This window comes from Corvus hawaiiensis, chromosome 26 (genome assembly GCF_020740725.1).
Source record: "Corvus hawaiiensis isolate bCorHaw1 chromosome 26, bCorHaw1.pri.cur, whole genome shotgun sequence".
Lineage (NCBI taxonomy): Eukaryota > Metazoa > Chordata > Aves > Passeriformes > Corvidae > Corvus > Corvus hawaiiensis.
The window spans coordinates 40229730-40243153 of record NC_063238.1 but is presented as its reverse complement, the minus strand read 5'-3'; the positions used below and the strand labels follow the sequence as shown (position 1 = coordinate 40243153).

General features: G+C 41.4%; 1 protein-coding gene across 2 annotated transcripts in view; it reads left to right on the top strand.

Annotated features, from left to right (window-relative positions):
- COL22A1 (collagen type XXII alpha 1 chain) overlaps positions 1 to 13424 on the top strand; it is a 227815-nt gene that overhangs the window by 159269 nt on the left and 55122 nt on the right. For both annotated transcript variants that reach the window (XM_048287054.1, XM_048287055.1), the window contains exons 30-37: positions 1725 to 1787; positions 3135 to 3188; positions 4352 to 4393; positions 6349 to 6381; positions 9835 to 9888; positions 10369 to 10422; positions 11105 to 11158; positions 13233 to 13286. In XM_048287054.1, coding sequence (XP_048143011.1) covers positions 1725 to 1787; positions 3135 to 3188; positions 4352 to 4393; positions 6349 to 6381; positions 9835 to 9888; positions 10369 to 10422; positions 11105 to 11158; positions 13233 to 13286 — 408 coding nt within the window. The remainder of the gene's footprint in view (positions 1 to 1724; positions 1788 to 3134; positions 3189 to 4351; positions 4394 to 6348; positions 6382 to 9834; positions 9889 to 10368; positions 10423 to 11104; positions 11159 to 13232; positions 13287 to 13424) is intronic.

The window sequence follows — 13424 nt, the reverse complement described above, 5'->3', positions numbered from 1 at the left end:
AGTTTCCAGGCAGGCTTGGTCCAAGTGCAATGAAAGGCCAGGCCCTGACCAGAGCACTGTCCCTTGGTCTGAATCGTCTCCCCACAGAGGGCTGTTTTGAATTTTAACACCACCTTCCAAAACACTTGCCCCTCTCCACAATGCGATGGTCTCCACATGTTTCATAAATGCTGTTTCCTGTTGTAAGTTGAATAGTGTTGTCCCTGAGAGGGCTTCACTTCGTATATCCTCTGAATTGTGACAGTAAGTTGCTAATAGCAAGGTGTGTGAATGCTGTTTCTTCAGTCAGTTGAACACCACCCTCCAGACACCCTTCTATACTATGTTTCAGTGATTACTGATGAGAATGTCATGTTGGCCTGTGTCAGATAATTTACTAAGGTCAAGATGCATCACACAAATGCTTCCTTCTTGTCTGCTTAGTTTTCGTGTCAAGGGAAGGAACTGGATGGGTTTGATATGATTAGTTTTTAACAAATCCACATTGGCTGTTTTGTATTATCTTTCTGTCCTTGACCTCATACAAACTCACTGATGTTTTGCTTCAGGACTTTTTCAGAGGCCAAATTTACACCATGTTTTTATTTTCCCTCCAAATTCTCCTTTTTCTTCTTCAATGTTAGGCGGGCGCTCTGATCTCTGAATTTCTGAAATCACTGTCATTTCCATCCCTGGAAGTGTCCAAGGCCAGACTGGATGTGTTGTTGAGCAACCTGGTCTAGGAGAAGATGTCCCTGCCCAAGGCAGGGGGCTGGAACTAGAGGATCTTTAGGGTCCCTTCCAACCCAGACCATTCTATGATTCCCTTATAGCCAGGATCCCACAGTGGCTCTGAGAAAGCACCACTCCATCTGTCACCAAATGCCACTTTCTTTAAAATTCTCCCAACATCACCCTGATGTTCTTAATCATCCTCAGTTACCACAGCATCTTGTTCTTCACCTGATTTTGTCTACAGACTCATTGTACCTCTACAATGATAATCTTTTGTTCTCCCTATACTTAAGATAATCTCTTTAAAGATGGGATTACCTTTTCTTTGTTCAGTATTTGTACAAGACTTAGTGAATTTGGGTCCTGTCCATGACTGACCCCCTTTGTGATACTGCACTATGAATTCAGATAGAAAAGAATTATAAATAGGAAACCACATGGTTATTTTCAGATGACAAGCTGGGTCAACTGGGAGCTAAATTTGAGAGTACTTGATAAATTTAGGAGAAACCACATGACACAGAGATCATAGTTACTCCAATAACAAGTCTTATAAAGCAGAAACTCAAAGGTAATGTTCAAATAGAAATAAATCCAAATGTGCAATATTTCACTCAGAAAACTCTAGATCTGTTCATCAAGTGACATCTGTACTTTTCAGATTAATACTCCGCAGTTTTTTTCATTTCCAGACTACACCAGATCATTAAAGATGAAAATAAAAGTCACGTTTTATTTCTTTATCTGCTTTTATTTTCTTGCTTGGTCCTGCTACAGAGCAGCATGAAGAAAATATGTCCTAAATTCTGTGGCATCAATTAACAGGAAAAAAATGGAGAAGTCTTAACTGCTGGTTTAAGTAATGGTTTAAAAAACCTAAGAAATTATTTGATAATCAAACTGATCTCATTCTCTCTCACCAAAATACATCTACAATCAATCCCATGAGAAAACTCAGGCAGGGTCTGTCTTATAGAATTCAGATTTCACACACTTTGTCTTATTTTCAGGGCGAAGCAGGTTTTCCTGGCCCTAGGGGCTTACCGGGACTGAGAGGAGAAAAAGGAGACCGGGTGAGTGACTTTGAGCCACAAATTCATCTTTTTTTGTGGCTATTTAGCATCAGGTGGACTTATCTTGAGTGTCCCTATGTGATGTTCTCCCTTGGTGTGATGGCTGTGGTGAGCAGCTGATTGGCAACCAGCAAGGTTACCAAGTACCCAAAAAGGTATTCCCTGCCTATTGACTGTTCCTAATTGCAACGGAGGTGTTAATGAATGGTGTCTATCCTAAATGCAGATGGTTGTGACTGATGCCATGCTGCTTGTGAGGCAGTAGAGGAGGTAAAATAATTCACTTTTAGAATTATTTGCCTGATTTAAGGACTTGAAAAAATTCTTGATAACAACAACAGCATAAAAACAAATCCCCCCTGTCACTGAGCCATGGAAAAGGCTTCAGATGGCTGAATTATTTTCTGATGGCTTAACTTCCACCCAGGTCCTGGTGTCTACTGATTCCTCTGGGTAGCTGCAGAACTCTGGAGACATCTTCATACCAGGAAATGTTTGGATCAGGGGCCTGACAGTAAATTTAGCCATGTAAATGTGGTCTGTAATCCTCATAATTGACTACATGCTTGAATGTGATCAAGAAGGATCTAAAATCACCTGAGGTTTTTTCCATGCAGTTTGCTCCATTATATGTCTTGTAGAGCATAGGATGGAGAATATATTCTGTTGAAAGTGTTTGAGGCAAGGCTGGATGGAGCTCTGAACAACCCTGGTCTAGAGGAAATTGTCCCTGCCCATGGCAGGGGATTGGAACTAAATGGTCTTTAAGGTCCCTTCTGACCCAAACCATTCTATGATTCTGTGATATTCTCTGTAAATAAAATCATAGAAATGTCAGGTAATTCCATTCTGGATGCAGGATAAATAGACTTTGTGTCTGTACTTTGAGGAGAATCACATCATCTTTGTTAAGCATCTCACATTCAGAAGGCCACGTTACCTGGGCAAAATAAAGAAGTAGTCATCAGGGGATGGGTGATTCAGAAATCTCTTATATAAACAAAACATTGTTATAAATATTCACTTTGGTTCTTAACTGCTGTTCTGCTGCCTCTCTTTTCCAACTGGGAAAAAAATCTGTTTTTTATAATTCCATCAGGCAGTTAAGATCTTCTATAAGCAAGTTATTTTAGGATTGTTTCATTCCTTTCTGGGAACTCAATTGATATTCATTGGTTTTGAAAATATAGTGGATTTTTGAAGCCATCTTCAAAATGTTACATTTTTAATTGCTTTCTCTACATCTTAGAAGACAGGTTAGATAACTGAAAGTGTAAAATATTTTAGTGAGACTGATGCATTCAAATCAAAATGTGCATATTTCTTGCTTCCTTTCCCTGCTTTTAGGGAGAAAAAGGAAGAGATGGTCTCCCAGCAATGAAAGGTGAAAGAGGAGAAAAGGTAAGTCATGAAAAGACCGTGATCTTCCTTAGATGAGAGAGGAAAACAGACAAAAGGGCAGAGACAAGTGATAGAGGAGGCTATCTGAGGAAGATTAGAAAATTTGGAAGACTTTTAGCTGAACTTTACAGAGAAGCAGCAGAAATAGCTATGTGTGGGATGGAGACAATCATGTATTGAGCAATGAAATCTGATGAAATTAAGGAAAAATTCATTAATTCAAGGAGAATTTTCTTTAGTTTATAACTGTCTGGTATAAATGAGCCTGGAATTAAAATCTAAAAAGTTTTCTGTGCCTGTCTGTGGGGGATAGAACAATAATTAAGGAACAGTCTGGGCTTCTGCCATCACAACACCATTAATTTTAGTGAGAGTGAGAGAAGTAGACAAAGGTAATGTCCACCAAAATTTACATTCAACTCTTGTGAACATGGAGGTGAAGAAGCACTGACCTTGCAGATGCTTGTGGGTGTATAGTGGAAAACTGCCTTCATTACAGTGGCAGTAGCATTCAGGACGTGGGTTCTTCCATCAGTCCTCAGTTTATCAGTGACTTTTACCATCTGTGGAGGTGGGAATTCTTTCATGGGTGGTCCACTGACATGAGTGAGGCACCTGAACATCCTGTACTTGGGAGGTTAACAATTGGTGTTTGTAGTTCTTGGCTTTCGAGTGTCAGGGGACAGATGTTTGTGGAGCATAGCCCACAGGAAGGTAATCCAGTGCTCAGGAGATCCTCCAGCAACAGTATAGTTTTAACTCAAAATTTGGGAGAGAAATGTATTTAGAAGCTTAAATATTTGATGAAAAACATGGGAATTATCAATGAAAGATGTTCAGCTAAAACATTATTTTCAATCAAGAATTCTGATCAACTGTAAAGAGCCAATTAAACTCTATATCCTAAACTGAATGGGACAACTTTAGAAATTCATTGACCTGTGAAGTCAGGTCAACGATAAAATCATAGGGGGATGAAGAAAACAGAGTGAGAATCCTGCATGCAACAAAGCAAGGACAGCAAAAATTCTGTCCAGAAGTGTCACTGAGCTGGGGGGTTGGGTTACATCTCATCTGGTAATGCTGCATCTTCTAAATTATAATGTTGAGTTTTATTTGGGAATCTTTTTATGTAATTATTTACATTTTTTTCCTCTCTCCAGGGTGACACAGGTTCCCCTGGACCACCAGGCTTACCTGGAACAGTAAGTAAGACTGTTTGGTGCTGTAACAATATTCAAGGCATCATTGCACTTTCTCCACATAAGTTCTTCAGAAACAAATATTTTCAAGTTTAAGGTTTCTTACTTCTCTGCAGAAACTTTAGGACCCATTTACTCTGAGATTATTTCGTTTTTGTTTCAGAGAAGCAATATCAAGGTGTATTTGGGTGGGTTGTTTTTGTTTTGGGGTTTTTTTGTTTGTTTTTTTTTTTTTTTTTTTGTTTTTGTTTTTTTGGTGAGGTTGTTCCTTCCTCTGCCTCTTTGCAACAACAGACCAAGAATACATATATTTATTGTTTTCAAAAAGAAGATTCAGTGTTACTTTGGGGACCCTGAGTATAATTACAATGAAGTTCACTGGTGATAAAATCAGCGCCCACTGAATGTAAATACACAAACTTCTGAGTTCCCTCCAAGAAAACTTGAGTAAGCAGCTTGGAATAAGCACCATCATTGCAACTGGAGGACTGATGCCATTCACAGATCCTCCAAGACATGGCACATATCCTCTCATCAGCTCTGCTCACCACAGCTGGATACAAGCTACCACATTCACAGATTATGGAGAAAATTTGAATCAAGGTCTGTTGTTGAAACTAAGTGCCTAAAGACGTCCATGCAGCAATGGAGAAGGTGGTGAAATTTATTCCATGCCATTCACTGGGCCTAAATCTATGCCACAGGGTCCTTCATGGTGCTTTGTGTAGACAGACTCCACATGTATCAGACAAGAATGACCCAGTCACAACACCAAGGATGAATCTGTGTTAGTAAAGGCAGAGAAGGCAGCTCACAAACACAGTACAACATGGCTGGACATGGAGAAGATGTGCCTGACTGCTCAAGCTTCCTGTGTTTGTAGGAAGAAATAATTTCTCTGTGTTGTGATTTAGGAATTTTATTCCCCAATTTAGCACCCCTGACCCCCCAAGACTCCAAAACCACCCTCTGGTCACTCACTTCCTTCCTCTTCCACTTGTGTGTGGCTAGAGGGGAGAACTTGGGCCACAAAAGGAAAAGATTGCAGGTTGAGATAAGAACAATTTATGCAAACAACAATAAGATAAGAAAATGAACAATAACAGCAACAATATTAATAACAAAAGTGGACAAAAGAGAGAGTCTGGAGCTTGACCTGACTGCAGCCATGCCACCCTAAACACTCCCTCCAATCAGGACCAGCATTATCCCACTGCTCCATCTGCTGCACTCACTACAATGGAAAGGGATGTCCTTCCCTTCTCCAAAGCAAGAGAGAGAACTCCTTTCTTTCACCCTTGGCAGTGGCATAAGGTGGTGTTGAATAACATAATTTCTTGGCCATGCTCCCTCCCACTGATCTAGGCTGGAACCAGGACGCTATTTCAGCTGTTAAAAGTAGGGAATGCTTTTGACATATTTCATGTCATCAAGGACTATTTTTTTCTTCAAAATTTTATCAGCTTTGAGAAAATATACTGTGTCTTTCTACAAAACTTGGTCCTTCAGAGTTACTATGTATTCTCTAAGAAAACCATGTTGAGATGTCATGTACATGGTACAAAGCAGAACTCAACCATGTATCAGGAAATATCATGTACAAGTTCAACCATGACATCAGGAAATTTAATAATACAGAAGGTGTCTCCAAGTCAAAAAGTAAGCAGGAGATTGCTAGCAGTAAAATTGCTATGAAGTTTAAAGATTGATTGTTTTTGTGTCATGGTAGGACACACAGGATTGTCTTGAGTTTACGTTCATATTTCAAATATTCTGGGAGATGTAAGATATTTGTGGGCTTCTTTCCAAACACCCAGATGTTACAATGGGTTGCTCTTTTATAAACCTACTTACAGATGTATGGAATGTGCAATCTGTAATGACAGGAGATTATGTAAACTATTGCACTGTAAGGAAAATAGACTATCCTGTTTTTAACACGATGATTTCTGTTCCAGCCAGCCTTCTTCACCCCACACCCCAGGATTCCTGTAAGTAACATCTCTAATTAATTTGGCCTCTGGCTTATCCCCTCTTGTATCTGATACACACACAGCCCTTAGTGTTTTCTGTGTTATTTAAATGCTTTCAGTAAAGATCTCAGATTGAGTCTGGTTCTGGGCATCCTCATCAGCTGTGAAGTCCAAAGTTGTGCTGGTAAGATCAGCATTCAAGCTAGCCGTGGCTGGGACGGAGCTGTGTGCTATCCCAGCCTCTTAAACCGAGTTTAAAATGAAGATTTAGTTCCCACTTACAGCACCTAGTGGGAAATAAATGACATAACATGATCTGCGGATAAGTTTGTTATGGATCAGGAGGTTTTATGGATGCCAGAGGTAGGCTGTAGGAGTGCCATTAGAAAGAAAACATATATGCCTGGTTCTTCAGAGGCTGAGGAAGGAAATAAGGATATGAGGTAGTACTGGAAAAAGAGACAAGATTTCTTTGGCTTGCTTTTCCCCTTTGCTCACATACATTTATGTTTATATATATATATATATATATGTATATGTACACTAAGGAAACATGCAGAACAATGACATCTTATGTAGTCTTTGTATTGCTACAGTCACGGAAGGAATTGTTTCTTTTGCTTTGAGTACATTGCTCTTGTAAATGAGCTGCAAGACAGTAAGAAGTAAAAGGCTTGAAGTGTGTCAGCTGTTCCATTTGCTGGGATTTCTCCATGTGCAAGACGACTGTGGTGACACCTGCCACAGCACAGCTCTGCACATAGCACTGTGAGGGAGGAGAAGGGGAGGTAAGAATAGTTACCTTTGATTTACAGGTGTTCAAAGTAAAGTGTCAGAAAGAGGTGATCAGCCTTAAGCGAGTGTCATGGGTAGTGTTACAGAGATGGCAGGACCAGCAGGGTGCTGACAGTTGTGGAGAGACAGCATTCTCCCAAAACCAGTCTTTGCCATTGCTTCCCATTGAGTGTGTGGTGTACAGTACCAGGGAGCTACTTCATATATATTTAGGCTGGTCAGTTAGGATCATGAAGTATTCTTGGAGATGGGGTGAGAGAACCACAGTGGTAGTCAGATATAATGGCTGGAAAGAGGCAAAAGCGGTAAAAAAGAGGCGGCTCCTCACTTTGCCTTCTGTCTCCCACTGTGGCTGGGCACAGCTGAACCCCCATTGCATTTGCTTTCCTTTAAGTGACACAGGAACTACTGAGGCATAATTGAGACTACAGGAAGATACTGCAGAGAGCAGGCCGTGGAAGCTGTAAGTCCTCCTCTGGGCCAGGCTGGTGGCAGCTGTCAGCTGTCACTGTGTCATTTCTGTGCACTGAGCTGTAGGTAAGAAGTGGGTGGCAGTGGATTAAGAGCAGCTGCCAGTGGGCAGCCCTAGCAGGCAGTGTTAACAGCCTCAGCAGAGAGACATGAATTTGGCAAACTTGAAAGGACTTGCAGGCAGATTGGCTGGAGGGTTGGGTTAACACAAGCCAGTTGTGTCCTGGGCTGCAGCAATGGCCAGCAGGTCGAGGGAGGTGATTATACCCCTCTGCTCCGGTGAGACCCCTCCTGGAATGCTGCATCCAGCTCTGGAGCCCCCAAAACAAGGACATCTTGGACCTCTTGGAGCAAATCCAGAGGAGGCCACAAAGAGGCTTTAAACAGTCAGAGGGCAGGTTTAGATTAGGTGTTTGGAAGTAGTTCTTTACTGTGAGGGTGCTGAGACACTGAACAGGTTGCCCAGAGAAGCTGCGGGTGCCCCATGTCTGGAAGTGTTCAAGGCCAGGTTGGATGGGGCTTTGAGCAACTTGATTGAGTGGGTGGCATCCTTTCCAATGGCAGAGAGGTTGGAAATAGATGATTTTAAGGTCCCTTCCTCTCCAAACCATTGTATGAATCTGTGAAGAAATGCTTCCTTTGCCCATGTCTGTGGCTGTTAGATTTTGCACTACTGTGCAAGTCAAGTATTAAGGAAAAAGTGGGACAAAGGAGAATATTAAAAACGTCTCCTCTTTACCTGTTGTTACTTCTTCCCTTTGCAGTTTTGTTTTCCCTGGTAATATACATCCTTATTTCCACTCAGTAGCACCATCCCTGCCTACAAATGTACTGACCTATGTCTGTGCCTTGTCGTTGTGCTCTCTCAAAAGAGTTTTAGAACTTGAAATGTCATTATACAAAACAACTTCCACACACAAACATACAGATTTGCAGCTTTAGACTCTTTGCTCAAGCTACTTTAGGTGATCCTGAGGTCTTTCTGAAGGACACTAGATGGCATCAGGGACTGCCTGGTTAAAAGTCGATCTAATGGGATGCTACTTGAAGAGTAAAATTCCTCCCATTATTTATCACCGATGATAATATTTATTCATAATACATAATAAACACAAGCATAAGTAATATTTATGCAGCTACATTTATTTTGTCTGTTAGAGAATCATTTGAAAATGGGCTGTGAATTCCCAGGTGATGCAGAAATGATTGGCAAATAGCTGACGTAAATAAAATTCAAGCTGATTTATCTGGCTCTGCATTTTGGCTGATCACTATGCCTTGCTTGTGTGTGTAGCTTAAATCACTGATGTTCTTACTCTTCCTTGATTGCATAATTGAAACACTTGGTATGATAAATAATGAATAAGTAATGATTGCTGTTGCCTGAATACATATGCTCATAACAATATACAAATGTGAGTATTCGTGTAGTGCCTGGTTTATTCCAGCTAGTTCCATAATTGCGTGCTTTCCTTTTCAATTTATAAAAAGCAGAAATATGGATTTATTGATTATTGCTCTAGACCACAGGACAAAGCTGATGAACTTCTGTCTGAATGCATATTCAATTTACTGTAAGGAGGAAGAACAGGAATAAATTAATCCTATTAGGCAGTGATGGTGGTGCATGAAAAAAGGTACTGACATTGCAGGAGGGAGAGGAAGCTGCATGAATGTATGGAGATGTTAATAGAACTAGAGCTCAGTAATAGCTGCGTAGTGCACACCTCTGGAAATGCTCCAGATGAGCACTGAACACTTCTCTTTTGTAGGTGGAATAGGGAACTGTCTTTATGTGGGATCACTGTAGGATGACATTAGGGCTGGGGTCCTACAGAGAGGTAGTGCAGTGGCACTGGTGCTTTTGCTATTGATCACATCATGTGGCTTTTTAAAACGTTAGAGATTATTGATCAAATTTTGGGTACATTCTTTAGCTACTCTTCTCCATGAGGGCAAAATGTTCTCCCTTTAAACTGAGTATTTTTTCAGTTAGTATTGGAACAGACCAAGAAGTCTAGACAGTGATCTCCCTGTTTCAGTGTGGGATATCAGTTTTGATTCATTGACCTCAAAGTCCTTTGGAGAAGCTACTTTGTGTCAGAAATGGATAACTGGTTGTAAGAGCCCTTTACTAAGCAGGACTAGTGTGAGTTCCAGCCCTGGAAATAGCTTTTATTTCTCTGTTTTATTGTTTTATATCAGGGTGAACCTGGACCAAAAGGGGACAAAGGAGATCAAGGAATGAGTGGAGAACCTGTAAGTACAGCCAAGTGTTTCTTCAATTGGCTTTGAACTTTAGCAAGGAGAGGACATGAGAGAGGTCAGTTTTGGAGGGAGAGGGTTGTACATGCTCCTTCCATAGCTGGGATGCTTCACTCATCAGAAATAGCCACAGTGGTGCTTGTCTTTGTACTGCCTGTAGAGGAAGCTACATGACTACAGGAGTTTAAGCACCTAATCTATAGTTCTGGGCCTCAGTAGCTGAAAAGAGGACTGTGGGATTTGCTAGGCAGAGCTTGGCTGACAGTAATTTATGTGCAGGATTTATAAAGGGATTTTGAAGTGATGTGGCCCAGCTAAATTGTGCATTTGGGTACTGCATTTGTATTCTGGACCCTCCTGTTCTGGATGGGGCTCCCAAAAGAGACAGAGCCCTGTGCAGTGGCAGCCTCTGTAAAAACCACACTTCCTTCTCTCAGTGGAAGGAGCTCCTTTACCTCTCCCTCTGTTTTGCAGGGATTACCTGGGGTCCCAGGTGAACAAGGTGTGCCAGGACATGCAGGACTACAGGTAAGAGGGCCTTTGAAGACAGTCTTTGACATGACTAGAGTGGAGTGCCCTCAAGGTCTATATCACTGTAAATAATTCTTCCCTTACGTACCAGCACCCATTTTTTTTTTCTCACTGTTGTAAGTTCAGGGACTTCTGTAGAGATATCTACGTCTGCTCCACATCAGGACAACAGAAAGGAAATCAGCTCAGAAATACAGTATCTTTGTATCATGGTCAGTATTGTCTGAGGGACTTCTTCCAACTTTGTGGTCCTTCAAGAGGGCTTCTTGTGCTGCTACCAAACCACAGGTCTTGGAAAAAAGTTCAGAACTGTAGGCAAATCTTCCTCTGTGAAGGAAGACCATCAAAGTTCAGCTGGAAATGAAGTAGTTGGTAGGCCTGAGGATATGAAGGAGGCACACCCAGATGAATACCTGCAAGTTTCAGCATCCTGTGCTGAGAAACAGCTTCTGAGCTGATCAGTCATTAGAAATTCTTCTTAAGTCCCAGGGTTTTATTTTGATAGTTCCTTTTCTTGGTGCATAGAGAACCGGGAGCTATTTCCTCAGCCATTAACTCTTCTGTGGACTGGTTAACAAAAACCCTTGCCTAGTACACATTCAGGCATCCTGAAGATTTTTTGTCTGGCAAGAGGTCTCCTCCCATGTCTAATCAGCTGGTATCTCTCCTTTCTGCACAGGGTGCAAAGGGGGAGAAGGGAGCCCAAGGAGAGGCTGGAGCTCCTGGAGAGACTGTAAGTAACTGCTTCCCTTGCAGCATTTTTCCCTGACAGTAACACACTTGAAAGGACACTGACAGCAACATCTTGTGGATCTGCAGTCCCAGGCTCCTTGGGCACAGGACACATCCTAATCCAATCCACAGCTGGAAGAGTGGCTGCTTGTGGGCAAACAGGACCATCTGCACCAAACAGATCAATGCCCCATTCAGCTAGCTCATCAATCCATTCATCCCAGCTCAAGATTGTGCATCTTTCCTGCTCAGATCTCTCCCTGCCTAACAAAACACCCTTTTCTGGGTGAGTGTGACTGCACTGCAATGTCAGCCCAGCTCCGGCAGCCAGCTGGAGCAGAGAGCTCACTGCTCAGCAGCAGCAGGAATTGTTTTTTGATCATGGTTACCTTTAGGCTTCACTGTCAATTCTGCTATTTTTTTTTTTAATAGTGGCTCATCCAGAAGACTCATCCCACACCTCTTTTTGAGGCATTTGTTGTAGGGAGTGCTCCTCTTGTCAAGCTGTGTGCTTAGGAACACAAAGGATTCCAGTCCAATTTTATTATTGTGAGAGCATATAGGCCCTTTGCGGCTGAATAAAAGGCCACAGACTTTCTTTGCAAGCAAAGAAGGAAAAAACGCTGAAGAACTGATTGAAATAATGATTGAGACAGGGGATGACTGCAATTAGGAGAAGGAGGAAATAGGAAATCCAAATGATGCATCCTAAACCACTGAAATTTCTTCTTCCGCCTTTGCATTCATGGTTTTCCTTCTTGGCCTTGTGCTTAGACATTGTTCCTGAGGAGTGCTTTGACCCTAAACCCTGAACTGCCTGTTTTCAGGTGTCTTTCCCTCTTGGTTGAAGCACTCCTTAGTATTACGGGAAAAAAAAAAAAAAAAAAAAAAGAAGGTAAAAACCATCCCACTTCCACCAAAACCCATTCCTTGATTTTATTTCTTTGTATAACTTGGTGGTTCAGAGGATGTTAATGATATGGAAATGCAGGTATTTGCAGGCACCTTCTCATTTTTTGACATCCTTTCACAGACTGCTGCTGCTCCAATTGTTTCTATCACCTCAAAGACCAGTGACTATAAATAACACAGAAATGAGGAAACCTTTAAGCCTCTGCTATGAGCTAAGGCTGAGAGGGTTGGGATTGTTCAGCCTGGAGAAGAGAAGGCTCCAGGGAGATCTTAGAGCCCCTTCCAGTGCCTAAAAAGGAACTACAAGAGAGCTGGGGAGGGATATTGTAAAGGGCATGGAGTGATAGGACAAGGGGGAATGGCTTCAAACTGAAAGTAGGTTTAGATTAATATGAAGAAGAAATTATTTCCTGTGAAGGGGGTGAAGCACTGGCACAGGTTGCCCAGAGCAATCTGGTCTATTGGAACGTGTCCCTGTTTATGACAGACAGTTTGGAACCAGATGATGTTTAAGTCCCTTCCAACTGAAATCTATGATTCTATGAAACATCTAAATATAGCCTGGTAACCCCAAACACACATCTATATGGGGACATAAATCTCCAAATATATGTCCTCTAATGTCTCCCATGAATTTTGGGGGCACACATGGGCTTTTTCATGCTATAAAGCTTTGACTTGCAAATGGAAAAAGACCTGCAGTTCAAAACTATGCACTCCAGATAGATGGTTTAGGCTATTTCACCTGTTTAGTGCAAATGAATGTTTTCAGGTTTTGTTCCCCACAGCAGAGAAAGATAGAATTGTCAACAAAGCATATTTTGTTGACCTAGATTTTTTTTTATGATAAATCAACATACTTTCCTCTGTTCTTTTGATCTTTCTGGCCCAGACTTTTCTTCCTGTATCTGAGCTAGATTTAGGATTCATTTTGATAGAAGGTAGGTTTATGCTCCTAGAGAGATCCTTCCCCCATTTTGTATTGTTTCATTTTCCTTTACATAAAAATGTTTCAAACAAACATGCTATTCTTTGCTTTCTTGTTGTACAACACCTTGTCTGACATGAAATCCAATCTCACTTGGCACATCTTGTTCCTATGGTGATACAAGTTGTGATTTATATATGCACACACATATACACACTTCATTTTCTTAAAACAGGGTTTGAGTGGACCAGCAGGGCCCCCAGGTCCAAGAGGCTTGCCAGGAAATGTGGTAAGTATGCACCAGTGTATTTGTTTTCCCATCTGTGCCCTGATTTCTTTATTTAATGTGTTTAGTTTTCCCTTCCACGGGGATTACTACGAAGTTCAGAAGGCTGTGTTTCATTACACTTGTTTCTTATGGCTGAAT